Below are 26867 nucleotides of genomic sequence, written 5' to 3'. Positions count from 1 at the left end.
GCAGGAAGGACCCACCCCGGGGCGTCCGGAGGGAGCCCTGCGACACCTGGATTCAGGGCTTCTGGCTCCAGAACGGGGAGAGAACAGGTTTCCGGTGTCTGAAGGCACCCAGCTTGTGAAAATCTCTCAGGGCCACCCTGGGAGACTCACACCTGGCACGGCCAGCCCTCCCCAAGCATCAGTGTCCTCACTGGGCTGGGGACGATGGTGGCCACGCCCTCAGAGGGCGGTCCCTCCCTGGCTGTACACTCTCTGCCCACCACCTGGAGCCTCAGGTGCCACCCCGCTGCCGGGGCCCACGAAGGTCCCACGTGGCCTGGCCCGTCCCTGAGCGAGTGGTGCGGCGGCCCCACTTCCTGGAGCCCCGATTGGGCAGGCTGTGGCCTTAATGGGCCTGATTATCAGATAACTGCCGGCCTAATGGCAGAGATAAGGCGTAAATACGCCAGGAGGCCCGGCTAAAACGTTCTAACTGGGTCCTTGTCTTCCCAGGGGCAGATAAGATGGCAGGGGACCAGGATGAGGCCGCGGAGGCTGGCGCCCCTTATCAGCCCGCGGAGAGGGGGCAGAGGCCGACTCTGTCACTTTGCGGCCCGCCCACGAGGGGCTGTGTCCTGTCAGCCCACCTGGGACGCCTGGGTCCCACCCAGGGCCATGCCCATGGCCACCCCGTCCCCTGGCCCTGCCGGGCTGGGCTCTGAGAGGCCGAGTGAGAGCCGGGCCATCATCAGGGACGGAGGGCCGCCCGGCCGGCATCACTCCCGCTCAGACGGCCCTCGGGGTCGGCCCTCTCCTAGGACCCCGGATGCGCCAGGACACCGAGGGCTTGAGAGGCCAGGCAGCTGGCAGTGGACGCCAGGATCCAAACCTAGGCTGCTTGGCTCCAGACACATAGCTGAGGTCCCGGCTGCTCGTGTCCTCGGCCATCTGGGTCTCTGGTCCCCCAGCTGGCTGGCCCTCAGGCGGTGGGCGTGTGTGAGGGGACTGAGAGGGAGGAAGAAGCCGTCTAAAAGGCCAGCTCACTGGGCCCTCATTCGTCTGTTGTCTGTCTGTCCAGCCATCCAATGGGTCCAACTCTGAGGCTGGGGAAGCCCACCCTGGACCGAGCTGTGCACCCCGCCCCCCCTCCCCAGGGCAGTGGGGTCAAGGGGGAATCATCCGGAACCCTAACGCCGTGGCCCGCCCCATCTGACAAGCAGCCATGCTCTGAGTCGCACGGCACTGGCGGCACCGAGCCCCTGGACAGGGACGGTGGCCATGACTCCCTGGTCTCAGGACATGCGGGAAGGAGCCCGTTCCTGACCCTGCCGGGCACGGAGCTCCTAGGAGGAGATGTGGCCTTCCCTCCGAGGGCGGCACCCGCCTTCCTGTGGGAGGAGTGACCTGGAACTCAGCTTAGTCTTCCCACGTGTGGCTGAGTCCCACCCAGACTCGGGGACACAGCTTGAGGGGGGCAGGCCCAGGTCACCCCATGAGCAAGGAGGAGTGGGGGCGGCGCCAGGCGTCCTGTCTGACCCGGCTGGTCACACCTGTGGGTCCTGAGGTCCCTCTCCTGGAGCCCTGCCTCTAGCTCGCCCCCAGCCCTCATGGCGACAGAGGAAGGGGGTAGAGCCATGTGCCACCGCCCCCCGCCCGCGCGGGCACACAGGCAAACGGCCATGCTCCCTAATCGGAGCACCAGGGCTGGTGGGCAGAGCCTCCCAGATAACAGCGTGGCTGGTGTTTCCCAAGGCAGCCGCTCCATCTTCTGAGTATCACGCGCCACCAGAAAGAGGGCGGGCTCCTGATAAAAGCAGCCGTTCCACATGCCCGGGGGCAAAACCCACCACTCAAGGCTTGCTGGGGACTGGGTGAGGCCTGGGAAAGGTGGCGAGGCCTGGGAACTGAGGACCCGGCAGTGGTCACCATGACAACCTTCCTCCCTGGTCCAGAGGAGGCTGTTTCTGAGGGGCTGTGCCTTAGAAAGGGCGCCCCCTGCGAGCAGATGCAGGGCCATGGCAGGTACCTGCATCTCAGCCCTAGCTGATCCAGTGCCCTTGTGCAGTGCACAAGCTGTGCAACTGTCCAAAGTGGCCCTGCTGATGTTTAACATCCATCTGCTCAGATAACCTATTTCCAGCTCCCGCTTCCTGCCCAACTCCTCGCATGTCTGAAATGGGGTCAAGCAGGTATTTAAGGCCAGTTGCACCTAAGAGAAACCCTCTCCCAACCAGAAGTAAAATTGCATCAGCAAAGTGGAGGTGGGTGGAGCCATCTACTCCTGGAAGACTGGGTACCTCGTGAGGCTAAGAATGAATGAAAGTGTGAATGAGCAAGGGCAAGGGGCTGTGGGCCGCCCAGCTGGGGGTGGGAGCTGAGGGAGAGTGACGGGCAGGGAGATGGTTATTTTCACACAGCCTCTGTCACTGCCGGAGGACCAGATGTGGTGGCTGCGGCGACGGTCAGCTCCCAACGACACGACAGCAAACCTGGGGCTCAGGGAGGCCCAGGAGCACCAAGCCACACGCCGAGCTCAGGCTGGAGGTGGGACTGGAACCCAGGCCTCTGGACTCGCGGCTTGGTGCTCACTCAGTCACAAACCCTGTGTGGACCCCAGAGCAGGGACCAGGGAGGCACTGCCTCTGCGTGGGCCAGTCAGGGGGGCTCCCAGGTGGAGGGGCCCTCCCCGCAGCCTCCTGTGACTGGTGCCCCCATTTCCGCCTCCCCAGCTCCAGGGAGCTGTGGCGAGCGGGGCACAGTGACGCCAGCTCCCGCCAGGTCCTGGCCAGTCCTTGAGCTCTACCCACCCTGGCCTCTGTCCCCCCGGCTGGAGCCTGGGGGGTGGCCACCTACCCTGAGTGCCCAGTCCTAACATGACCCCCAGCCCACCGCCAGCGAGCCTTCGCTGAGCGCCTCACACAATCACAGGGATTCCTCCCCATGGTCCCCCCGTGTGTGGGGGAGAAACTGAGGCTCAGAGAGATTGAGCAACCAGCCCGAGGTACACAGTGGACAGGTGGGATCTGAAGCAGAGCCCCATGCTTGCGGCCGGGGCCTGGACGTGGTGGCTGAGGCAGGAGGCGATAAGGAGGATGGAGAGGGCGTGGCCCTGCTCCCCTGTCCCGCAGCCCACTCTTCCTGCTCTGTCCTCAGTTTCTCTCTCTGCAGATGGTCTCCTCTGGGGGAGGGACAGGCCCTGTGTGGCCTGGTGGACCCCCGTGGGGGTCGGGCCACCACGACAGGCACAGCATCGGGACAAAGACGGAGTTATTCTGGCAAACAACCCCCCGCACATCATTTCCAGAACAAACGCGCCCCCCGTGCCCGCGAGGAGCCACGAGGAAGCCCGGCCTCCTGCGCTTGTGCGGTTCAGCGTCTGCTCAGGTCTCAAACCCTCCGAGGGCGTCCTGTCCTCAGGGACGGGGACAGGAGGCCGGGCTGAGCCGGCCGGAGGACTGGGGTCTGGAAGCAACAGGCTGGGCCAGTCCTGCCTCTGCCCTGCTCCCGCCCGGCCTCAGTTTACCTGCAGGGCTGGTGCTATGAGGGGAAAGGCGAGTGTCAGTCGGTGTGGCCAGCGCTGTTTCTCCTGCGGGCGCAGGGCGTCCCCAGGCCTGGGGCCCAGCCAGCCCTGCCGCTGAACTGCCGCCCTCAGACCTGGCCTTGGCCCCAGCTCTGCCCCACACCTGGGCCCTCGGGGGCCCCTCAACAACATGCACAACGAGCCTGTGGGAGGTTCTAACCTTCCCGCCCCATTGGCTCAGAGAGCTCAGGCAACTTGCTCAAGGTCACACAGCAAGGGGTGCAGTCACCCCACCCAGACCAGGTCCAAGCCCCGTTCTGATAGAAGATCCAGGGCTCCAACCCGGGCCACCCGGCTCCAGAGCCCACTGCGGCCAGCCACCCAGGCCTCAGTTTCTGCCCGAGCAATGGCCCCAGCAGGCCAGCCGCCACTTGGCCTTGGGGCGGCCCTCCGGGTGCGCAGGAGCCATGAGCTGGGGGCTGCCTCCCGCCCCCGCCGGCTAGCTCCTCCCTCCAGGGGCCAGGCTCTCTGTGCGAATGGCCGGTGGCCTCCAGAGTGCAAAGTCCAGCCACCCTGTGGCCCCCGCCCTGAACGGGTGGGCAGTGGGCCGGCTGTGGGCGCCCACCCTGGGGTCACCGCCAGCACCCACTTATCTAATCAGCCCCATCGCTCCACCCGGCCCCGCCTGTGGCTCCCGTGGGCCAGCTGGCCCCAGCTTTGTAGGGAGCGGCCCTATCTTAGGGATCACGCTGTTTGCCTTTGATAAAAGTCACAAAAAAGGGAGAGAAAAAAGAGCGAGTGAAAGAAAGAGAGAGAGAGAGGAGGAAAAGCCCAGGGGTGAGTAGGCCCCGCCCTGGCAGGGTTCTAGAAGTCTCCGTGGGTGTGGGCCCAGAGTGGGGCAGCCTGGGGACCTGTGTGAGGCGTGGAAGTATGTGCTTCCAACATGTCCTGTACCAATGTGGAAACCAGGCCCAGAGAGGGAGAGTGACTCTGTCAAGGTCACATAGCAGATGAGGACTGGCAGCAGTCAGCGGGGTGGGGTGGGGCAAGCCGGCCCCTCTCTGTCCCCCATGGCCTGGCGCTGGCCGGCACAAGCTTGCCTGCAATGACGTGCCGTGCAGACTCGCACAGTTGCTCAGCCCCCACTGCAGACACACCTCACTGGATCCCCCACGATCTGGAGCATCAGATGTCTATGCCCATTTCACTGAGGAGCAACAAGGCCCAGAGGAGGTGGGGACTGACCCAGGGTCCCCAGGTGGGAGTGGGGACAGGCCGAGGAGGGAGACCTTCATCCTGGGGCATCAGGAGGGCCGTGGGGCTGTGCCCGGGCGGCTGCCGCCTCTTCCCCAGGCCCACATGTCTGCGGGAGCTGTGCAGCTTCTCCCATTTGGGCCGGTGTCCCCTAGGCCTAGGGCAGTGGCGAGACTCCCACCCAGACTGCTGACAGGCCCGGGGCTGTCCTTCAAGCTGTTCCCCCTCCAGGGCATGGAGAAGGCTGACATGCCATACAGCACGGGTCCCTGGGACCAGGAGATCCAGAGCCATGAGGCACCGGCCAGCCAGTGTCTCACCTGGATCAAGCCACACCTGAATGCCACATCAGGAAACAAAAACTGGCAGAGCTTGATTCCAGCCCTGGCTCTGTCACCAACGGCTATGGCAGATCCCATCCCATCTCAGGCGTCAGACTCCTGTCTGTGAATTATGGAGACAGCGTCAAGGGGATGTGGCTAAAAAAGCTTTGCGGGAAAGATGGTGGGGTCCATTTCTCCTGCTCTGTGCCAGTACAGGAAAGCAAAGCTCAGAGAGGTCACGGAATTGTCTGAGGTCACATGGCCAACAAGTGGCACAGGAGAGGCAAGCCCCAGGCCCTCTGACCCCACCCCCCCACCGGGCCTCCATGGCCACGGATCGGGCATGAGTGGCGGGTGGGGCACAGCCCTCTCCCCATCTCATGGTTGGGAGCAACCAAGCCGAGCGAGGCAGGAAACCACACGGATGCCCGGCTATGTGCACAGGCCGAGGCCCACGGCAGTCAGCACAGCCAGGGTAGGGGAACAGCCCGCCAGCGCCGCGCGGGGGAGGCCATGGTGGCTGCCAGATGAGACGGGCGAGGGGGTGGGCGGCACGTGCAGAGGCAAAGCCGCTTGAGCACCAGCGGACGAGGGGCTCTCGGGGGGGTGGGGGGCGGTGAGGGCTCCCCTAGAGCCTCTTGCAGGAGGGCCAGGGTCGGGAAGAGGCGGCCGGATGGGCTGGGGGGCTTCGAGCTGAGGGCGCACATCAAACCAGGGACGGGCTGCCCTTGTTCAGAAACCAGATCTCGACCACAATCGGGGTTGCTGGGAAAACGCGATGCCGTCGCAGAGCCAGGCTCCCGTCTATGCAGGGCCGTGACCCGTGAGCCCAGCGCCAGCGGCTGCCCCGAAGCCAGGGATCGCCTCCCCCCCAAGATGACGCCCAGGCCCTGAGCCCATTTGAGGGGCCATGCCTCCATCCTGTCATTCTGTGCTATTTCTCTATTGAGTGCTCAGCACTGGAGATGTGACAATGACTAAGACCAATGCCCATTTCACAGATGGGGGTAGAGAACATTCCTGGGACCCTCCCAGACCCGCGCGCAGGGCCTCCCAGGTACCCCGGCCCCGTCCCTCCACCGCCCAGGGAGGTCACAGCTCGTCTGCCCTGCCCCGACTGCTGGTGCTCTCTGCCCACTGCCCATGGGGGTCCCGCTGGCCTCTGTTGGCCTACAGGCCCCCGAATCTCCCACTCAGTGGGGTGTGCAGAGCCAAGCCCTCCCTGGGGGGGTTCCCTTCTCATCCCAGCTCAGAGGTTCTCAAAAGGCTTCAGGCCCAGAACTTTCCTTCCTGACTTTCCCACAGACCTTGCACTCACAGCGGTGGCTGTAGGGGGCTGGGCCAGTGGGGAGCCCGGACCCTAAGGCCTCATCTCGCACGGGGTGAGACACACTTGCGGAGCCCCTTGGGGCCCTGCCCAGCCCGTGGCACCTGCCCACGGTTGGCTTTCCACTGGACGTGGGCAGTGTGCCTGCCCACTGGGCAGAGCGCCATCTCTGACCTCCCTCTCCTGCCACGCTCTGCTCTGTGGCTGCGTCACGTGGGGCCAGCGCGTCGGAGGTGACGGACGTTCCTGGGAGCAGACGGCAGAGGCTAGCTCTGACATGGGCCAGCGGGTGTCAGACATGGTGCCCGACACAGGGCCTGGGGTGGGGAGGGCCGTCCAGGGTGGAGACCCCTGTGCCCGGGTCCCCTCATGCGTGCAGCATGGACCGGCCCCTCTTGCCCGTGACTGCTTCCTGTGCCCTGAGCGCCCACTGCCTCCAACACCGTGGGGCCACTGTATTTCATTAACGCTCAACCTCCCTGCCAGAACATCAGCCCCAAGAGCCGGGGTCGCTGACGCTTGTGTCCCCAAGGTCATATGCCTCTGACCCAGCAAGCACCTGTGTCTGGAGGACAGCAGCAGGAGGTGGAACTGGAGCTGGACACCCCAGTCCGGCTGACCAGCCATCGACCTGGGAGAGGGGGCAGCTGGCCTGGCCAGGAGCCGCTGCCTCCCCTCGGCTTCCACTCTCACGTCCTGGGCAGAAGAGGACCCCCCGCCCCCGGGAGATCCAGGAAGGCCCGGCCACCTGTGCAGCTCCAGCCCAGCCGCCACGGCCCCTCCACCCCGTACCACATCCTGGGGGCGCCCGCCCAGCGCTCCAGGCCTCGGCCTCCTGACAGGGGTGGGGGTCGAGCCACCGTCTGCAAAGAGGAGGCCTGGGGGCTGATGAGGAGGGCCGCTGAGCCCGGGTGGCCTCCTGCCACCCCACGCCTGGCGCCCCCGCCCGCCCTGCCCGCGGCCGGTGCGTGACCCTCCCCCTATCGCGGGAACATCGGTGGCTTATTGATTTTTTGACACGGAACAACAGCCCATCTTTATCGGGCTGAACCCTGGCCCTGGCTAATGGTGGCGCTGGGACCGCCTGGGAAGAGCGGGGCGGGGCGGGGCAGCTCCCCCATGGGAACTGCAGGCCCCCCACTGCCTGTCCTGGGGAGGGTGTGGCCCTACAGAAAGGGGCCCCGGGCTGGGATGGGGCTTGGCCACCCTCTGGACCAGGCCCCAGGTGGGCCGCAGGGGGCCGTGCTCACTCCCAGAGGCACCCTTTCTGAGGTCTGAGGGCAGCCCGAGTGGGGCTGGGGGAGGTCGTGGTGGGGCTGAGCCCCCAGAGGGGCCTCCTTGGGGTGGGGACGGAATCTTGGATGCTCCACCCGCTCTGGGCACAGCCCAAGGCAGCTGCACTGGCAGGAGGAGCCCCCGGCGGGCGGCGGGACCAGAACATCTTAGGGGTCTATGTGCTGGGCCAGGACATTGCCCTGACCCAGGCCGGGGTTTCCGGCGGCCCGTCCCTGCCCCCCACCCTGGAGGGAGCCCCCCGTGGCCCCACGGGTCCTGAGAACCGCAGCTCCCCAGGCACCTCGAAGTGCGAGGCCTCATGGTCCCTCTGGGCTTCTTGAAAAGCTGAGGGTCCTGGCCCTCCGGGCTCAGCCCTCCCATCTGCCAAGTGGGGAGAGGGAGCTCCGGGCTCCGGCACTGTGGCTCTGGGAGACCCTGGGGCCTGGGAGCCGGGCTGGGGTCCCAGCTCTCCCGGCCGCGCCTCGTCCTGGCGGGCAGGCTGGAAGCAGGACGTCTGATAAGGGAAGAAAACACCTCCTGTGCAAACAGCTTATCCGGCTCCTATCAACGCGGCCCCTGCCCCCTGTTTTTCCAGGGGCCGACGCCACCAAGGCCCTTCCTTCCCGTCGGGCCTCTGGCTCACCACCTCGGCCCCAGCCCACCCGGCTCCCTGCGCTGGCCCGTGGGGTGTGGCCAGGTCTGGGCGCTGCCCACGCACCCTCACAGGCCCTGTCTCCTCTGTATGAGGGCGGGAGGGGGGCCTGAGGGTCTGGAAGAGAGGGTCCCGCCCCACCTCAGGCGAGCCCCATCCTACCCCAGCCTGGCAGGTGCCCACTTGCCCTGGGGCAGCAGCAGTGGGCACTGAGGTCAGCCAACACCATCGAGGGTATCATGACACTGCCACCACCTACAGGAGAGTGAGCCCCTGAGGGATTACAAAGATCCTTCCAGAAAACACAGAACTCTCTGAACACCTGCTGATCCTTTATGAGCCCCGAGCCCGAGCCCGGAGTCCCTGCTCCACCCACAAAGAAGGCGTGTGCTCATGGGGAGGGAGCCTGGGGAGGGAGCGGCTTGCCCATGGCCCCCACCCCGGGGTCCCCGTGAAAGGACCCAGCACGAGGCTTGTCCCCGGGAACTGGTGAAGCCCCGTCTTGTGAAAGCCGTGCGTGCTAGCTGGGCTGCGGACCCAGCAGACACCTGCCTTCCTGGCACCAACTGACTCAACCCTCAAACCATCCAACCCCAGGGACTGGTGTCCCGCTTCATAGACGAGGACACTGAGGGTCAGAGACGATCTGGCCACACATGTGGCGGGTGACTGAGTTCAAACCCAGGTCCGAGCCTGTCCAGTGCCCTGTCCTTCGCATGCCTTGAGGAGGAGGCACGGAGAACAATGACCCGCCCCAGACCAGCTCCCACTCGCTGTGCCTCTGCTCAGGGCCCGGGAGGGGGCGGCGACGGTCGGGGTGGGGGCTGCGCTGACATTAGCCCCGGATCTGCTGATCCCACCCTGGCCTCTGGCGCTGGGCGTCCCCCACCCGTGTGCGTGTGCGTGAGCGTGAGCTTGCGGGGAGAGGCACAGGCGGGCACGTCCGTGCGGGATGTGCTTCTTTAGGTCGTTTCTCCCTCTTGTAGAAATTCTGCAGGCCAGCAAAAAGGAAAAATAACGGGCTCACTATCTTCAACACGCACTGATGGCTATCCTCGCCACCCTGTGCCCGTCCACGCTGAGATGATTTTTCTGGAATAAATTCCTAGGAGCTGAGCTGCTGAGTCGAGGTGAGGGTGTTGTGCCCAGGGGCTCGGCGGGGGCCCTGCCTGTGCACCCAGCCGTGCGTGAGCGTCGCTGGGCAAGGTGGGCTGGGTCCTAGAGACCACTGCATCCACCTGCTTCCGGCAGCAGGAGTCTTGGTGACAGACAGGGACACCGAGGCTAAGGGAGGCTGAAGGACCAGCCTAGGGCCATGTGCAGACCATGGGTGGACCTGGGACGGCGGGGGGAGGGCGCCGGGGGCCCTGGGGGATGGGACAGGGCAGGGTGGACGTGGAGGCGTCTGAGTGGGCAGGGGCGCGGGCGAGGGGGGCAGGGTCCCTCCCCGCGAGGACACACAATAAGCCCCGAGATAGCATCGCGCCTCATCTCAGGCCCTGCTCGCCCTTTCGGGCAGGATATGACCAGCCCTCGAGCCGATGGCGGCCCCTTTGTCCCATCTCCGGGGACGGATCTTATCGGCCACGTCCACGGCCGCCGTAATGGAAAAGCGTGGTGAGGAAATCAAGAGTTACGCGCGGAGATAGACGAATAACAAATAAATAAATCAGGGGCCGGCGAGGCGGGGGAGGGGTGCTCAGGGAGCGCAGCGCTGACCCTGGGGCGGCGGGCCAGAGAGGCACCACAGGCGGCGAGCCTCCGTGTCCCCATCCGGCGAGTATGTGCGGTCGAGGGAACCTTCCTGGGCGTGGGGAGCTCCCGTGACCGTGGTGGCTGGTGCGAGGTCAGGGATGCCTCGGTCTCCTTCCCAGGCCCGTGACAGCCGGTGGGCGCAGGGGAGGCGACCCTGACACGTCCTAGCCGAGGCTGCGGGACTGCAGTGAGGGCCCACTGTGCCCACCGTCAGCAAGGAGACCTGGGGGCCGACACAGCGCCCCGTGGACCACATGGCCTGGGGGACCACACGGCGGCCGGCATGCTTGGAGACAGCCATCGTGTCACACGCGCTGCCCTCCTGCCCCACTTGGGCCTGTCCCCAGCCCTCCTGGTCCTCCAAACAGCCTGGACATTCTGTCCCCGGTCCACGAGGAGCAGCCCGAGGCCCCCAGTGAGAGAGGTGACAGCTGGAAGCCAGGTCGGCCCTGGTGCCACCAGCGGGAGCCCCGCCAGCCAGGAGGAATGGGGACAGGGACAGTGAGAGTACCAGCGAGTGACAGTGACAGTGCAAGGACTGGTGACAGCACCGGCAGCACTGGGAAGAGGCACTGTGCCCACGCAGGTCACTCCCCGCCGTCAAGCAGTCCGTGGTCCCCGGGGTTCTGGGTGCACGTCTGGGCCATTCACCAGGCGGGTGGCCGGCTCTGTGAGGCGGCCGAGGTGCCCTAGCCCCAGGCTGAGCAGCGTGAGTGTGCACTTGGGCCCAGGAGGACAGGCAGGGAAACTCCCGGGACGGGGGTTCTGCACCCCTGCCCCCGGGAGGTGCTGGCAGGCTGCGCTCAGACACAACGCCGGGCGAGGGGCGGGCTGGCCGGGCAGGAAGCGGGCGGGAGGGCGGAGGAGGAAGCCCGGCTCGATCAGCGCCCGTGGCCAAGATAGGCTGCCCTGGCCGCAGCCTGCCGCTCCCGGAAGGCGGGTGAGGTCAGCGGGCTGCACGGGCAGGCGGCCAGGCTGGGCCCCCACCTGCCACCAGGACGGCAGGGACCCACCATGCTCCTCACTGGGCGCCCCGCGCCCCCGGCAGTGCAGCGTCCACACCCGCCGAGGAGGGGCCCGGGGGCCCAGGAGAGACACGTGGGGCTGGGCCAGGGAGGGTGGGCTCGATGCTGGCTCACTCGCCCTGGGTGGCGCTGGAGCAGCAGCCACACCTCTCTGGGCCTCAGTTTCTGCATCTGTAAAATGGAGACCACAGCGTCTGCCACCAAAGTACAGTCCCAGCCTCTTCACGGGGCCCCGTGGCCGCCCTTGAACCCCCAGGGTCCACTCCCCACATGGCAGCCGGCCCCAGCCGCCAGCCCTCACCTCCCACCTGGGCCTTCTCTCCCGTCTCCCCTACAGGTCCCCCCGCAGGGCCTTTGCACGGCTGCGCTCTGTGGGATGGTTGACCCAGGGAGTCTGCAGGGCTCCCTTCTCTCAGCCACCAAGCCCGGTGCAAGTCCTGAAGCTGAGGAGCGGCCCCCCCTTTCTCAGCCCGTGCTCCTTGCTCAGCCCCCGCATCCCTCGTCCCTCCTTGACCGCTCTCTCTGCCACAGCTGTGGCTCCAGGGGGGCAGTGGCTGCTCTCTTCTGCTCTTGTGGTGTCCCCGGTGTCTGTAACAGGGGCTGGAAACAGTAGGTCCTCAACAAATAACAGTTCGGGGTGAGCGGATGGGGAACGGCTCCCGTGCTCGGGTAGTTTGATGGGACCGTGGTCACCCTGCTAAAGGGCTGCCCGCAGACCGTCTGCTCCTCTCACAGAGAGGTTCTGGCCCCAGGGTGACCCCCGAGGCCCAGGTGCCTTTGTTGGGGGACAGAGGTGAAAGTCAGAACCAGGCCAGGGGGCAGCTTCCATGTGGCCAGGGCCCATGTGGGTGCCAGGCGGTCAGCCCTCCAAGGTGAAGAACCACTACCCACAGCGAGGGGGCTGCCCAGGGCCAAGGGGGCAGCAACCCCAGCACAGGGGAAGCCATGGCTGATTCCGTGCCTCAGTTTCCCTGCCAGTTAGAGGGAGGGGGGTCCTGCTGCAGAGGACTCTGCCCAGGGCCTTCCCGGTGCTGCCCGTGGGGCAGTGCAGGAGGCAGCATCCGCGTGGGCCAGGCCAGCCAGGGAGAGGCCACGGGCTCACAGCCCCACCTCTGCGCTGTCAGCTGCCGACGCCCTACCCAGCCTGGGGACCCACACTCTGGTGAGGGGGTCATGGAAAGAGCTCAGGGCCAGGCGCTGTGGGCAGCTGAGGGGTCCATTGCCAGCCAGCCACCCTTGGCCGTGCTGGCCAAAGCCTGAGACCTCTGAACTCCATTTCCGAGACAACCACCTACCCACTGGGCCGGCTCTGAGCTCGCCTCCTCTCTCCTCACCCTGCACCCGCTCCAGACCCAGCCGGGCACACTCCAGACTCAGGGCTCTGGCATTTGCTGTGCTGTCCACCTGGTCCACCGTCCCCAACCGCAGCTGGTTCCCCTTCCTCTTCCGGTCTTTGTCCAGATGTGGCTCAGCGAGGCCTGCTCTGGGCCCTATTTAGATTCGCTCCCCCTTCTTTATTTTATTACAGAGCTTCACTCCTCCGACACATGACAGTTTTACCTCATTGTTTAGTCTCTGTCTGGTTGACTAAGAACGTCAGCTCTCTGGGCACCTGGACTCTGCTGGCACCAAGCAGGTGCTTAATACACACGTGTTTGTCGAGTGAATAAACAACCTCCTTCTCTTGCCCACTCCTGGGCTGTAGACCCCAAGCTCCTTTGGTTCTCTGGCCTGTGTCACCCCCATGACACACCTCCAAGAGGGCAGGACTGTCCCCCGTTTCTGCCAGTGGGCCTGACTCCCAGCAGGTATTCAGTAAACACCTGGGAAGAATGTTTGGCCGTGAAGAAACACACCTCCTCGGGATTTTGTTCCATCTCCCCGAGTCTCGGTCTGCCCACCTGTGAAGCGGGCAGGTCAGGACAGGCATACGGCCCGCTGGGGCGGGGTCTCAGGGAACATGTCCTCTGGGGAAACCCAGTGTGGACCCCCTCCCCTGGGACCCCTAGAAGATGTGACTCCTCCCAGCCGCTGGGTCTGGTCCCTGGAGCTGACCCCAGGCTGACCCCTGCCATCGGCCATGGCCCCCTCGCATGCCCCTCCCCCCCCATTAATCTAAGACAAATAGGCCTATCGGGCCGCGATGCCAGACCCCGCGATAACAGAAGAGCAGAGATGGTTTTCCCACCCACACAGGCCGAGCTGGCGGGAGGGGCGCGCGGCCGGCCGTATCGGCCCATCTGCAGGGCTGTCCATCAGGACAGGCCGTCCTGCCTCGGCCGCCCGCCGCCCGATAACAAACCTTGAGGTTTGCAGAGAAACTCCAGCAGCGGGATGAGTCAGCCGAGCCCGGCAGGATGCCCTTGCTCACACTCCAGGGCCGAGGATTCCCTGCCCCCTCCCCCTGCAGGGCCCCCTGGGACCCCAGGGCGGGGAGGGGGCTCCAGTCCCCAAACAGGAAACGGCTGACAGGGGCCTCCTCTGCTCCTCCCAGCAGCCACCTCTCCGTGCTCCCGGGGGTGCTCTCACCCAGCCCATTCTTTCACTGCAGCTGAGCAAACGCCCTGCTTAATACCCTTCAGTTGCTTAGTTTATAGCCAACTGAAGGGAGGCACATCCCTACAGCGCACGGCACCGAGCCCAGACCCTGACCGTCCATGCCCCGTCCCATCTCTCCCTAACTCCACTCTGGCCTCTGATGTTCCAGTCACACCCACCACTCAAACCTCGGGGCCTTTGCACATGCCAGCTCCCTGCCTCAACACCCTCACCCCCTCCAGTTTGTCCTTTAGGCTTCGGCTTGGGGATGGGGCTCAGGGGCCCTCCCATGGTGCTGACCAGGCCCTGGCCACCTGGTGGTCCCTTCTGCTGACCTGCAGTGCCAGGGGGACACAGCCAGCCTTCCTATCTCTGTCTCCAAGGCCTGGGAGGAGCTGGGGACCAAAAAGATGACTCCGATGTTTGGCCAGTCGGATTTATTTTGTAAACAGCGGTCACCAGGCTCCAATACACTTACAGGTGAAGGGGACCCTGTTCCTGGGGCCCTGATCACACAGCCTGGCCAGGAGCAGAGGTGTATGGCTCTGGGGGGGCGGGGAGGGTTAAAATGAGACCACTCACCCCCCAAACAGACACAGTCTGCTTGGATCCCTCGCCCTTGGCCACGCCACTCCACCTTGCCAGCCTCAGCTTCCCTGATTGTACAGTGGGGCTCACCTGGCACCCCTCCCACGATGGCAGGCAGGGTCACAGGAGACAGCACGTGGGGAGGGGTCAGGGTGGCTCAAGGTGCTGGAACCAGAGCAAAAAGACTCTTGTCAGGTCCCAAGCATGGTGGGCCGGTCACGTTCCACAGTCCTGAGTTCCCATTGCCACCCTATGCTCCCCAAGTCCCTTTCTCCTGAAACTGGGTCGCCCCAGGCAGGGGCTGCGGGGGCCAGGGGAGCCCCAGGCCACTTCCCCACCAAAGGGGCCAGCTTCCGAGGGTGCAGACCCCACTTAGCCCCGGAATTGGGGTGGGGGACAGACCCTGGCCCCTTGTGGACACTGTTTGCTCCACAGGGGTCCCCGTTGCTGCCTCTGCCTGGCAAGGGCACAGGGAGCTGCAGAGCTGAAGTGGCCCTGACCCACGCCCCCTCCACCCCCCGCCTGGCTGCGGTCAGGGGCCTGTGGACCAGCCTTGTGCCCGTCCTGTGCCATCGGGACAGAGCCGGGCCCTGGTCTAGCAGTCTATGCCCCATCAGAGCGTAACTGCTCGCTGCCCATCTCAGCTGCCCCATCTCAGCCTCTCATGGGTGGTTGGCCCTCTTGCCTCCTCACCTGTCCCCACCCATGGCTCTGTCCAGTTGGATCTGTTTTATACACCGTGGTCACCAGGAAAGAGTTCCAGGCCCCAAGACACTTGTGGGTGAAGGGGACCCTATTCCTGGGACCCCAATCACACAGGCAGGCCACCTACCGCCCTGACCACCAAACGTGTCCCTGGCCACCCTCTTCCTTCCTGGGCCCCCTCACGGCCACTGGACGCCCGCAGAGCTGGTGGGGGGGCCTCTCCAGGCCTCCCGGCCTCACCTCCTCACTCCCAGCTGAGCTCGGCACCCACGGGGGATGGCCCTGCACTCAGTGGGGTCTTACACTGCTCCCCCAGCCGGGGGTGCACCCACGCTGCCTCCCCTGTGTGGCAAGGGGTTGGGGGGGTGCTGTGGAGTGAAGCCTTCTCAGCCCCCACCAGCTGCCCTGCTCTGCTGGCTGAGGGGCTGCTCAGGCGCGAGACAGGCCTGGAGGGCTCCCCAGGGGAGGGGACCCCAGACCAGGGGGCCTGGATGCAGAGGAGGCTCCCGGACCCACTCACCCCAGCCCCTCCTTGTGTCTGTTTTCTCACGACCTGGACAGGCAGGCTGAGGTCATGCTGACCGCCACTGGACAGAGGCTCAGATGGGGCCATGAGGTGGGTGATGGGCCCAGGACCACCACTCACAGTTGGATGAGACCCTCAGGGCTCTCGGTCCTAACACGGCCAGTGTGTCCACCTGACCTTCTGCTCTCTCTGGATGTTAAGTGGGGAGATGGGGGTGGGGGGAACCGTGACCCCTGACCCCTGACCTGCAGAGCCTCGGCAGAGGCCCGGCTCCCCAGAGCGCTGTGGGATTAGAGATTTGGGCTTTCAGCCATCTGCATGTTGGGATTGCACACAGCCAGCCCCTCCAGCAAACAAGGTCATTCACAGACAAAAATGTCGCACTGCCCTTCCTGCCGCCCAGCCCCCTTGCACTTGGGCTGGCGGCTCAGGGGAAGGCGAGGCAGGGCGCAGCCAGGGAAGTTCCCACCAACATCCCTGGCCCCAGGTCTGTGGGGACGGCCCCCACCAGACCCCTGCTGTGCCCTCGTCCACTGTCCCTGTGGGACCCCCTGCTCAGATCCCGCCCCCACCCCCTCCCTGGGGACTGCCCCCTACCCCAGCATAGGCCCCAGGCTCCTTCTGCGCAGGGGCCCTCCTCCGAGCCCGTGTGGCCCTGCCCTCCACCTGGCGCCTCCTCTCCCAGCACCACATGGCCCTTCTGGCCGCAAGACCTTCCTGCCCCACGGGCCCCTTTGGGGTCACCCTCCGGTCCAGGACGCCTTGTCTGAGCTCTGCTCCAGCCCTAACCCAGCCGAGGTGGCCCCTGCTGGCCCTGTGGCTCAGAGGAGGGAGGTGACGTCCCTGAGGCCACACTGCACAGTCGCTGCAGAGCTGGGTGTTAAACTAGCCTGAACCCGGGCTCCTGGCCGTCGGGAGCCCTGACTCGGGCAACACTTGAGAACTAAGCCGCCAGCAACAAACGAAGCGCATAACTTTGAAAATGAAAACCAGCACTGTTGAGCGCCTCCCCAGGCTGTTTTTGGAGCTCTGAGGCCACTGGGTATCAGGCAGGGGCAGGAGGGCGCTGGTGTGGGGGCAGTACCGGGGTTAGGAGATTACCAGCCCCTCGCACGCCCTGGGACCCACACTCAAGGGTTTATAAAACCTCACACATCCAGGGCCTCGTTTGTGTCTGCAGCATGTCGAGGGCCTCCTGGGAGGAGAGGGGCTGGGTGCCTCCCTTCTGCCTAGTGCCACCCAGGTGCCTCCTGGAGTCTTTGCAGCCATCTGCTTGGGGCCTTGACCACTGGGGCCAGTCAGCTGCACAACCCCCTATGTAGCAGCAGATGGGCACTGGGGCCGGCCTGCACTGGGCGACGCTGCCCGCTCCCGGGCCCTGGCCATCTCAGCGCCCTCCCCGGGTGATGGGTCTGACCGGGGGAGGGAATCCCCAGGACACCCACGAGCCTGGTCCTGGCCAGCAGATGGTGGCCAGAAAGGTGAGGGCAACAGCATGGGCTGCACCGGCGTGTGCCCAGCCCCAGGCTCTGGGCTCTGTGAGGCCAGATGGGAAACTGAGGCTCGGGGCCCAGTCGCTTCCTCAAAGCCAGACAGCACAGGGTGCTCTGTGGCCCACGCCAGCCCCCTCTTCCCAGAGGGGAAGGCGGGGGTAACCCCTGGGTTGGAGGCCCCAGCCAGGCACAGCTGGCCTGCTCTTTTCCCCGTGACTGGGGACGGGGCAGTAGCTGCCAGAGACCAAGAGACAGACTCAGAGAGAGAAGAGAGATGGGGGGAGACGCTTGCGCAGAGGAGCTCCAAGGGACAGAGAATGGAGAGAGGGGCCAGGACTGGCAGGCTAAGGCCCCGCTGCACACCCTCGTCCCCCAGCCCGTCACTGGGCCAGGCACTGCCCTCAGGATGCCGACCCGGCCGGGCCCCGGGGAAGCCCTGATGCCCCACTGCTGGCACAGGCGGCCCCCGTGAGATAAGAGCCCACTGGGCCCCTCGGCCTCCCCGGCCGGGCGATAAGTGTGGCCTGCTCGGCGTCTGATAGGCGGCGGCCACCGCGGCGGTTGGCCGGCGGCCGCTTATCGCCCATCGCTGCCCAGCGCACAGAAATTCCTATCTGTGGGAGCCGATAGGGAGCTCCAGGCCCCCGAGGATGCAAATAGCGCAGGAAGCTCCCTGGGGCACCCCAGCCCCAAACCACAGCCCCTGCGGCCACCCCAGGCCAGCCCCAGCCTGGGGTCAGCTTCCCGTCACTCGGGGCCTCTGTTTCTCCATCCGTAAGATGGGGACAGGGATGTCAACGCTGCAGGGTGGATGGTGATCAGCTGGGATGATGACCGAAGTGTTTACAAACTCCCAGCCTGAGCTCTGGAGCAGGTGGCAGGTCCACCCCATCCTGCCACTTGTCAGCTGGTGGTCACTCTGTGCCTGGGTCTCCTCCGTAAAGGGCCTGGTGTGAGGACCACCCGGTGCTATCCTCCCACGGTCACTCTGCCCACTGGCTGCTGCCTCAGCCCCCCACCTGCCCAGTGGTGGTCAGGGTCCCACAGGCACAGGGGTCCTTGCCTGCACCCCTAGCACAGCAGGAAGCTTCTGCTGGCAAAGCCTGGCCTGTGGGCCATGAGGCCTGGGGCGGCTCACCCGGTTTCTGTGGGTGCCTCGTTCTTGGCCCATGCCTGAGCTGGGGAAACTGAAGGAGCTGCAGGGCCCCTGCCCAGCCCCACGGCACTGTCCCCCGTGCGTGGAAGGGCCCAGCAGGTGGGTGGCTAGCTCAGTTGGGCCTGACTACGCTGGGAGGGCCTCGAGGACACATGGTCCTGCAGCCTGTCTGCCAGGTGCTCCTTGGTGGGGAGAGAGCACGATGTGGGCATGTTTCTGCCAGGGCACCTTGGCCCCCCGCCAGCCATCACTGGGTCCCCAAGGTGGCGTGTGGATTGGTCAAGGGACAGGAAGCGAAGTACACCTGAAGGGCAGCAGTGAGGAGCCCAGCTGCCTTACCCACGGTGCTCCACTCCCAGCCAGCATCACAGCCCATCTGAGCAGAGGAGGCTGGGAGTGGACTCAGTTTCCCCACGGTGTGGGGTCACCATCTTGGTTGTGACCACCAGGCCAACCCCTGCCTCTCTGGGCCTCAGACGCCCACCTATTGTGGAAACGGGCTGTGTTAAATCATCAGGGGACCCCCCCCCCCAAGGCACACATGCCCCCTCCATGCCTGTGGCAGACATCACCAGTCGATCACAGCACTCTTCTCTTAACACCTTGGGGTCCCACCCAGGGGCCCACACAGACACTTGAACTGAACCTGGTGAGACTGTCTCTGACATCCTTCTCATCTTGGCCCCTGGGGACCCCCAGAGGAGGGATGGAGGTCCCCACTGCCCCTGTGAAGGCTTCCCTGACCCCGCAACAAGGTGAGGCCCTCACTAGGCGCTCCCTCTCCACTGGCCACGAACCTCACTTGTGTTTGACCCCGCACACAACTCCCTGAGCTGTCTGTCTCGTACACACAGGTGCTCGCAAAGGCAGCTGGTCCACATCCCTGGCCCCAGGATGTGGCCTCCATCCCATCCATCCTTCACCCGCTAGCTCCCGAGCCACGGCCCTTGACGACGAGCCGCGCCTGCACTGAGATGCAGCCCTGAGCTCCCCGAGCCTCGTCCGTTATGGATCATAAATGATGGGTAACCGGCACACCCAGCCTGTCCGATGTCCACAAACGGGGAACTGGGGGGACAACACTGGTGGGACCTCAAAGACACTCCCTGCGGGCCAGGACTCAGCACTTGGAGATCCTCCTGCCTCCCATGCAGCTGCAGCCACCCGAAGGGTGGAGGGGTCCTCTCCCACCCTACACAGGCCAATCCACTCCCTGAGGCCCCTGCTGCCAGCTCTGAACCCCCAGCCTGGCTGGGGCGGCCCCAGGGCCCAGGCAGCTGCAGATGCACATGCCCTCACCACCTGCTCCTCTTTCCTGGCCAGACCAGACTCTGCCTCCCAGAATGCTCAGAGCCTGTCCGTCTGCTGCATGGGGCCTGCCTTTGGCTCTGAGCGTCGGCCTCCAGTGATGCCGCTGGCCCCATGGGCTGGCTGGACTTTGGAACAGGCCCAGGCCCAGTGGGTCACCACCAACCTCCCCAGCCAGCAGGCCAGGCCCACCCGACCAGAGCCATCAGGGCGGCCAGTTCCCATGACCCTGGGAAGGCTGGCCCAGGCCGCCCTGGAAAGGCAACACTGCCCGCCCGCTCGCAGGCGTGTTACCTGGCCCGCTCCAGGAGCTGCCGGCCTCCTCCTCCAGCCTCGCCTCTGGCTCCTGCCCCTCCATCTCCTGGGGGCCTCCTGGGGACGTGGGGGGTGGTGGCGGTGGGAGTGGCGGGGGGTTATCACCTATAGAGAAAAAAACACCATGAGCCCTGTGGAGCCTCTGGCACTGCGTTGTCTGCCCAGCCCACTCCGTGGTCAGGCAGGTGACTGAGGCCCAGGCGGGTGACCAGCGCCCTGGATCCCCCAGCCCCAGGCCTGCTCCCACTGCGGGGTCAGACGTCTCAATTTTCCCCTTGGTCTTTCAAACCCCTCACCCCCTCATTAATCACAGCAATAATAACTGCTATTCCAGCTGCTGTTAATAATTAGAGCGCAGGATGGCCTGCTGGGCACACCCAGGCCAGTGGGCACACGCGTGGGCCCCTGTTCACTGGTCTCCAGCCGGCAGCTGGGGGCCCCTCCACCGGGCCCTGCACCCAATTCCAGCCCAAAGGGCATATTTGCCTTCCCTGCTGGTCCTGATAACCACCACTGCCCCCAATCGATGAGCTCCCATAAAAGCCCCCCCTTGGTGACGTCATGCACCCGGCAGATTATTAATACCCTCGATAAGGGCTGTGATTAACATCAAATAAATCAATCACATGGTATAAAAGTCCTATTATTTTTGGCTATAAATCAATGTGGCTGGCATTTGAGCTCCAGCCACTGCGCAGGAGCTGCGATGAGCCTGCCCAAGAGGCAGACAGTGCTCCCGCCATGTTATCGCGCCCATCGCCACGTTATCACCACGGCCTGTGCCAGGTGCAACCCCGGCTGTTTTTTCCAGCTCCTTTCCTGGCCCTGCCCCCAGCCCTGCGCAGCCCCGGCTCCCAGATCAGATAAGGGGCCCGGCTCCCCGGGAAAGCCGCCCGGATCGAAGTCCACCAGCAATGAGCCACTTGCCCTTTGGCAGACTGCGGCCCCCCATTAGCGCAGCCCCTAACAGTAGTGGTGACAGCAATGGTGATGAGGCGCCCCTCACACTCCCTCGGCCTCAGCCGCCAGGAGGGGCTCGAGCCCAGTTACAGATGCGGAAACTGAGGCTGGGAGAGGGCCAGGAGCGTGGGCCCCGGGCAGGCTGGGGTGGGCAGTGGCCGCCCCACTGGGCAACATGAGACCAAGCCCATGGTGGCAGAGAGAGTAACAACAACAAATAGGGGCCGGCACCAGGGGCCAGGCCTGGGCCCTTCACCCCAGCTTGCTGTCCCCATGAGCTAGGGGCGATGGGGGCCCCGGCCCTGGGTTCAAGTCCCACTGGCCCTGCCTCCTTCTTGCCACATGGCCCTGGTGACCCCATGGGCCTGTCTCTGGGGACAGGGACATGGGTGCCAGCAGGTCTCAGAAAACGAGGCTTGTTGGGCTCCTGGGGCTGTGGCTGTCCAAGGGGGATGCTGACACTCTGAGACCGGGAAATGCTGGGGTGGGGGTCCACAGTGAGAAGGACCCTCTCTGGGGACCACGATCTGCCTGGGATCTGTGCACCCCTCAGGCCCCTGCCCTGCAGGGCTCTCCTCTGCCCACTCTCTGTCCCACCCCAGAGCCTTTGCATCTGCAGGCGCTGCTGCTGGCACACCCTTCCCTGTGCGCAGCATGGTGGCTCTGCGTGTCCTTCGGGGTTCTGCTCAATGTCACCCTCCACTCCATCTCTCCTCCTCGCCCAGTCACGCCTCCCACTCAGTGCCTTCCGAAAGGCCCCGTTTGTGGCTGTGTCTCCCCCATCAGACTGCGGCCTGGGGGTGACTCAGCCTCTGTGCATATGGCTTCGTGGCGCTCAGTGGGCTGGGGCCAAGACTGCTGCCCACAGCCAGCTGGGCGGAGCAGGCAGCAGCCGGGCCCACAGCAGGCAGGCGGGCAGAGCCAGCCCTTGTCCTCCCACCACAAATCCCAGCCTCAGTTGCCTCTTTCTCCTGGGGCTCAGCTGGCCGAAGAGGCTGCCCAAGCCTTGAGGCCCTGCGTGGACCTGGCCAGGACAGGCCGCCGGGTCCCAGGTTATTCACCCCAGGGGGGAGGGTCTCTCCTTCCACGTCCTGTTCTCAGCTCTAGAAACACACCCCACCCGGAATTGCCAGCAGGGGGGCCCAAGGAGAGGTTCCAGGTGCCTGGGTGGGGTGGGGAGCAGGCAGGGGGAACGGGAGGAATCAACTTGAATCCAGACCTGGGGTCAGATTCCAGCGTGGGTGCTAACAGGCTGTGTAATCCAGAGCAAGTCACTTAACTTCTCTGGGCCTCATTCCCTCATCTGTAAAATGGGGAAAAGTGCCTTAACAGGAGAACCCGCCACGTCCCGAGCAACACGTGTGCCGAGGCAGGCACCACAGCCAGGTAAGGCTTCACCGCCCCATCTGTAGAGGGTAAACGGAGGCTGGAGGGGTGTGGCTTTCCCCAGGTCACTCAGTGGCCCATGAGACTCCCTGTCTGACCCTGGGCTAGACCTTCCGCATCAGGCCTCAGTCTCCCCACCTGTCCCACAAAAGGCTGATTCCTGAGGCCCTCGTGCGTCTCCCCTCCAGGTCCACTGCCGCCCAGGGTCTGCTGGACCCACTGGGCAAGGTCAGCCCCAGACGCCCCCGAGCTCAAGGCCCATCTCACAGGGGTGGAAACCGAGTCCCCAGAGGGACTGGCTCCTGGGACGTCTGAGGCGAGGACGCGGGAAGGGGCGGTGGGGGCTCAGGGTAGAGACGGCCCGCTGTGCGCCACGCCTGACTCACCTGCAGTGGGGGAGCTTGGGGGCTCTGGCTCTGTCGCGGCCGCCGGCTCAGAGGCTGTGGCCTCCTGCTCAGGGAGGCTGGTGTCCACGGCCTGGGCCTCTTCTCCGGCCTCCATGTCTCCGAGGGAACCTGTGGACACAGCCCGTGGGAAATTGTGAGGGGCTGGGGGGCGACGGCACCCCGCCTCCTGACCCCCCCGGCCCACCACGGGCATAGCTCTGGGGCCTGCGAGTCCCATGGGGTCAGAAGCCACGACGGGCGGCCATCAGCGTGGGCTTCCTCAGGGTCCCCCAAGACTTGACCCCACCCTGCAACCAAGCCAGTGCCTGGGTCAGCGGCTGCCCGTCCCGCCCCATCTACCCTGCAGCCTCAGCTGGCCTCGCCAAGGGACGCAGGTTCTGGCCCTCCTAACCCCCACTCCAAGCCCTAGGAGACATAGCGGGGCCTCCCCTGGGCAGCAGCCCTTCCCCGCGCACAGGGCCACACTCCCAGGGGGCCCAGAACCACCGGTGCACCCACAGCCCCAGGGTCAGCATCTCTGGGCCTCTGCACGGCTGTCCCTCTGCTGGGACCCACCCTGCTCAGCTATGGGGCCTGGGAGCTTCTTGAGGGTGGCCCCCTCGCCCAGCACACAGGAAACCCCAGAGACCCTGATTAAACAGTTGACGGAATGGTTGATGGGCACCTATGAGCCCACAGGCATCTGCAGTCAAGCCCCTGGCCCCTATCCCCATCCCTCCCGGGCTGGGAGGCTGGAGCACACCTTACAGGTGAGAAGGCAAACTGGAGGGGCCTGACCCCAGACCCTCCAGGGGCGGCGAAGCTGCCTGAGTGCAGGTCAGGGTGGCAACCTCTCCCCCTGAGGTCAGATGGATGGAGCCAGTGCCGCGGGCAGAGAGAATGGTGGGGAACAGGTGCCCCCTCCTCATCCGGCTCCCCACGTCCCCTGGCCCCGCTCTGCCTGTCTCAGCCTGGGCCCTGGGCTCAGAGACAGGTGCAGGGTGGGGCCGCCTCCTGCCCCAGTGACCGTCCCAGGTTCCTCCTCGGTGGCCACCTGCTCCACCCCCACCCAGCGGTCACCAGGGAGATGACGCCCCTTGCCCAGGTGAGGCATGGGGGAGGGTCCTGACTCGCAGACCCCAGCACAGCCCACTCAGGAGTCGGGAAGAACTTCTGGCCCAGCCCTCCGAGCCTGTAGCAGCCAGGCCTCTTGCTATGGAGGAAAATGAGCAAGAAGAAAAGTCTGGAAGCCGTGGCCACAGCTGCAAATTCACACGTCCGAGATGACTGATGGAGCAGAATGGGGCCTGCTCTGGTGTCAGGAACAGAGGGCACCAGAAGGAAGGGCTGAGCCACACAGGATGGAATGGCCACCTCTCGAGGGCTGAGCTCCCCATCCCTGGAGGCAAGCAAGCAGTGCAGAAGGAGACTTGTCTGGGATGCACACCTCTGTGGCTGGTGGCTCCTGACCTTCTCTATGTCATGACCTCTTGGGGAATCTGATGAAATCCAGTGCCTTCTCTCCAGAAAAACACACAGAGAGACCACAATTTGCCCATCTTAGGGGCTTCCCAACAAATTATCAGTGTCCTCCTTCCTGGCACCCTCACTCTCCTCCTCTGCCTGGTTCCTCCGGGGGTGAAAGAAGGTGGGCGAGTGGCTGACGGGGAGGAGATGGGCAGATCCGAGGTGGGGCTGCTGAGGCCTTTGGTGCTTGCCCAGCGAGGGACACATGCACGACCAGCCAGTGTCCGACACGGGCCACAGCAGCTGGCTCGAGGCAGCAGGACAGGGAGACCATGGCGCTGTGACAGAATGAGCAATGTTGTGACAACTGTGCAGACTGACTCTCAAAATCCAGCAGTTCCCACGGGCAGGGAGGTGGGCAGCTGGTTTTCCGCTTGCTTGCATCTCAGCTGATCTCTCTGGTCACAGGTTGGCGATGGCTGGCTGAAGTATGAAAACTGAGCTGTTGCTTCGGGCAGACGCCCCTCTGGCCTGTGCTCCATCTGAGGGCAGACTCTGCTGTAGGATGTGAGGTGCCCGGGACCTCTGGACTCTGCAGGGGACGTCCCGGCTGGCAGGGGAGACAGTGCAACCACAGATGAGGCCACAGGGAAACGACGGCAAATTACAGAAGTGTCGTGGGGTGGGGGGCAAATGAGAGAGAAGACAGAAAAACAGGCAAGATGCCACCAGCAGATCTGAGGGGACAGCGTTGGTGCCAGACCCACGGCTGAGAAGAGAAGTCCAGGCAGAGGGAGCTGGAGACGGGTGGGGCTCCGCAGCACGGAGGAGGGAAGAGGGGGACCTGAGGATCCTGATCCTGGGGGCACTGGGGAGCCACAGAGGGTCCCAGACAGGAGGCGGCAGGGCGAATTTCCCAGCTGCAGCCCTCTGATCCCAGCCTCCACAGGACACCTCAGAGCTGTCATTAGAGGAGGCGGGCAGGCACTTGCAGTCCTCGGCCAGCCGGGCTCAGACCACACAGAGCCAGCCCAGGCTGACTCATGGCCGGGGCCGGTGGGAGGCCTGGCCCGCCGTCCCTCCCGTGGCATGTGCTGGGGCAGGAAAGCAGAGGCTGTGGTGGAGGCCGGCATCTGACTCCCCGACCTGTGGGGTCGGGTCTGAGTGGGCACCGTGGTCACCATGGCCAGCAGGCTCAGCCCACCTGCCAGCCCCTTTCTAGAAGCCTGGTGCCCCCTGTGCTCATTTAGAGCTGGAATAGGAGGCCTGGAGCTGGGACCCCACCCGCTGACCAGCCTGGACCTCAGGGCCCCAGGCGCCAGCCCTGGGGAGCGGCTGTGAAGCCACCTGTGCTTGGGGAGCGCAGGGACCAGAGCAGGGGCCGGGTGGACGCCGGGACACATAGCTGACACACCCTCCCTGCCTGCCCCACCTGGACAGATGGCAGCCCGACTCCCAGTGCCGCCCAGGTGGGCTCAGCCCCGGGCCGAGCTCTGTCGGAGCGTTCACTGCAAAACAAAGGCCCGCGCTCTGCACACGGGCGAGGAGATGAGTGTGGAGAGAGGCTGCGGGCGGCTGGCAGAGTCTACCGCTGCTAATTCAGTTCCAGCGCAATTAAGACGCTCCGATAACTGCAGACAACCACCAACCGCGGGGTGCTCCTGGCACAGTGGGAGGGGGCGTGTGAACGCCCCCCATGCCACCTGGGCACCTGAGAGCGTGCCACCTCGCCCCTGCTTGAGCCCCTGTGACACTCCTGGGTCACACCGGGGCACCTGGGTCCCCGCTCCACCCCGGGCTCAGGGAGGAAGCCTTCCCTGCTGGCTGGGGCAGTGGGGAGACATCGCGGCTTCCCTGGGTGCCCTGGGCTGGGAAAGACCCCTGCCCGGCCCCTGTGGGACCCTCTCTGCTCAGAGACCCCAACAGCTGGGCCAGGCCAACCTACTACTGGGCAGGTGGGTCACTGCTGCGTGGCCCTGGGCAAGTCAATCCACCTCTCTGTGCTCGGAAACCACAATAGGTTGCACCTCGCATGCTCACCTGCATGGAGCTCAGCCCAGGGCCTGGCTGGGCACCAAACATCAGCTGTCACCATCATGTCACCATCACCCACTACCCAGCAGGGCCTGGGAAGTGGGGTGGTGTGTGTGTGTGTGTCGGGGGGGGCATGCTCTATTATTAAACATTGCCTGTATACAAGCCCTGTGCTGGCCTGCAGCGCAGAGGTGAAGGAGCGGTGGGGAAGGTATGCATGGGGGGCACTCCCAGGCAGCCTGACCGGGTGCATGGGGTGGTGGGAAAGGACAGTGGGGGGATGTGGGTGGAGAGGCAGGGTCCAATAGCGGTCACGACAGGCAAATCTCCTTCAAGCCCCTGACACCCCCCAGACATGAGCCTAAGTCACGCCCACCTCGCAGATGAGTAAACTGAGGTCCAGCAAGGTGAATGGACGTGTCCACGGCCCTGGGCGAGGAGGCGGGGGGCGGGAACATCCCCCAGCATGCACCCTCCTGGACCCGGGCTCAGGCCGCAGCCCTGCCCTCGCCCCACGGACGGCCTGGGGTGACGCTGGTCCCATTGCTCATGGGCGAACACCGGCCTAGGGGCGTGCACAGGTGACCATGGTGGTCGCCATCACCGGGGCGGCTCTGGGCATAGCCCTCGCTGCCCAAGCCCCTTGGTTATCGCGGTGCGCAGACGCCCCACGCGCCGCCCGCCTCCAGCTCATTAAGCCGGACGCCCGTGGAAATGAGAACATAATAGCTATTTGATGGGACCGAGATATTTTGCATATTGGCTCGGCGCTGATAGCAGAATTTCATCAACTCCCTTTTTCATGCTTTAAAACTGAATTATGGAGACAAGCTCTGTGCAGCGGAGTGATCCCAGCTCCCTTCTGCGTACCCAAGCCGCGGCGATGGTTGGCCCC

At 65.0% G+C, this 26867-nt stretch overlaps 1 protein-coding gene across 2 annotated transcripts in view; it reads right to left on the bottom strand.

The window, feature by feature from the left end:
* ZFPM1 (zinc finger protein, FOG family member 1) overlaps positions 1 to 26867 on the bottom strand; it is a 73463-nt gene that overhangs the window by 21844 nt on the left and 24752 nt on the right. For both annotated transcript variants that reach the window (XM_070500276.1, XM_044761795.2), the window contains exons 2-3: positions 22472 to 22600; positions 19719 to 19844 (exon numbers count right to left, since the gene is read on the bottom strand). In XM_070500276.1, coding sequence (XP_070356377.1) covers positions 19719 to 19844; positions 22472 to 22600 — 255 coding nt within the window. The remainder of the gene's footprint in view (positions 1 to 19718; positions 19845 to 22471; positions 22601 to 26867) is intronic.

Source organism: Equus asinus, chromosome 28 (genome assembly GCF_041296235.1).
Source record: "Equus asinus isolate D_3611 breed Donkey chromosome 28, EquAss-T2T_v2, whole genome shotgun sequence".
NCBI lineage: Eukaryota > Metazoa > Chordata > Mammalia > Perissodactyla > Equidae > Equus > Equus asinus.
The sequence above is the reverse complement of the archived record's forward strand: the minus strand, read 5'-3'. Positions and strand labels throughout refer to the sequence as shown.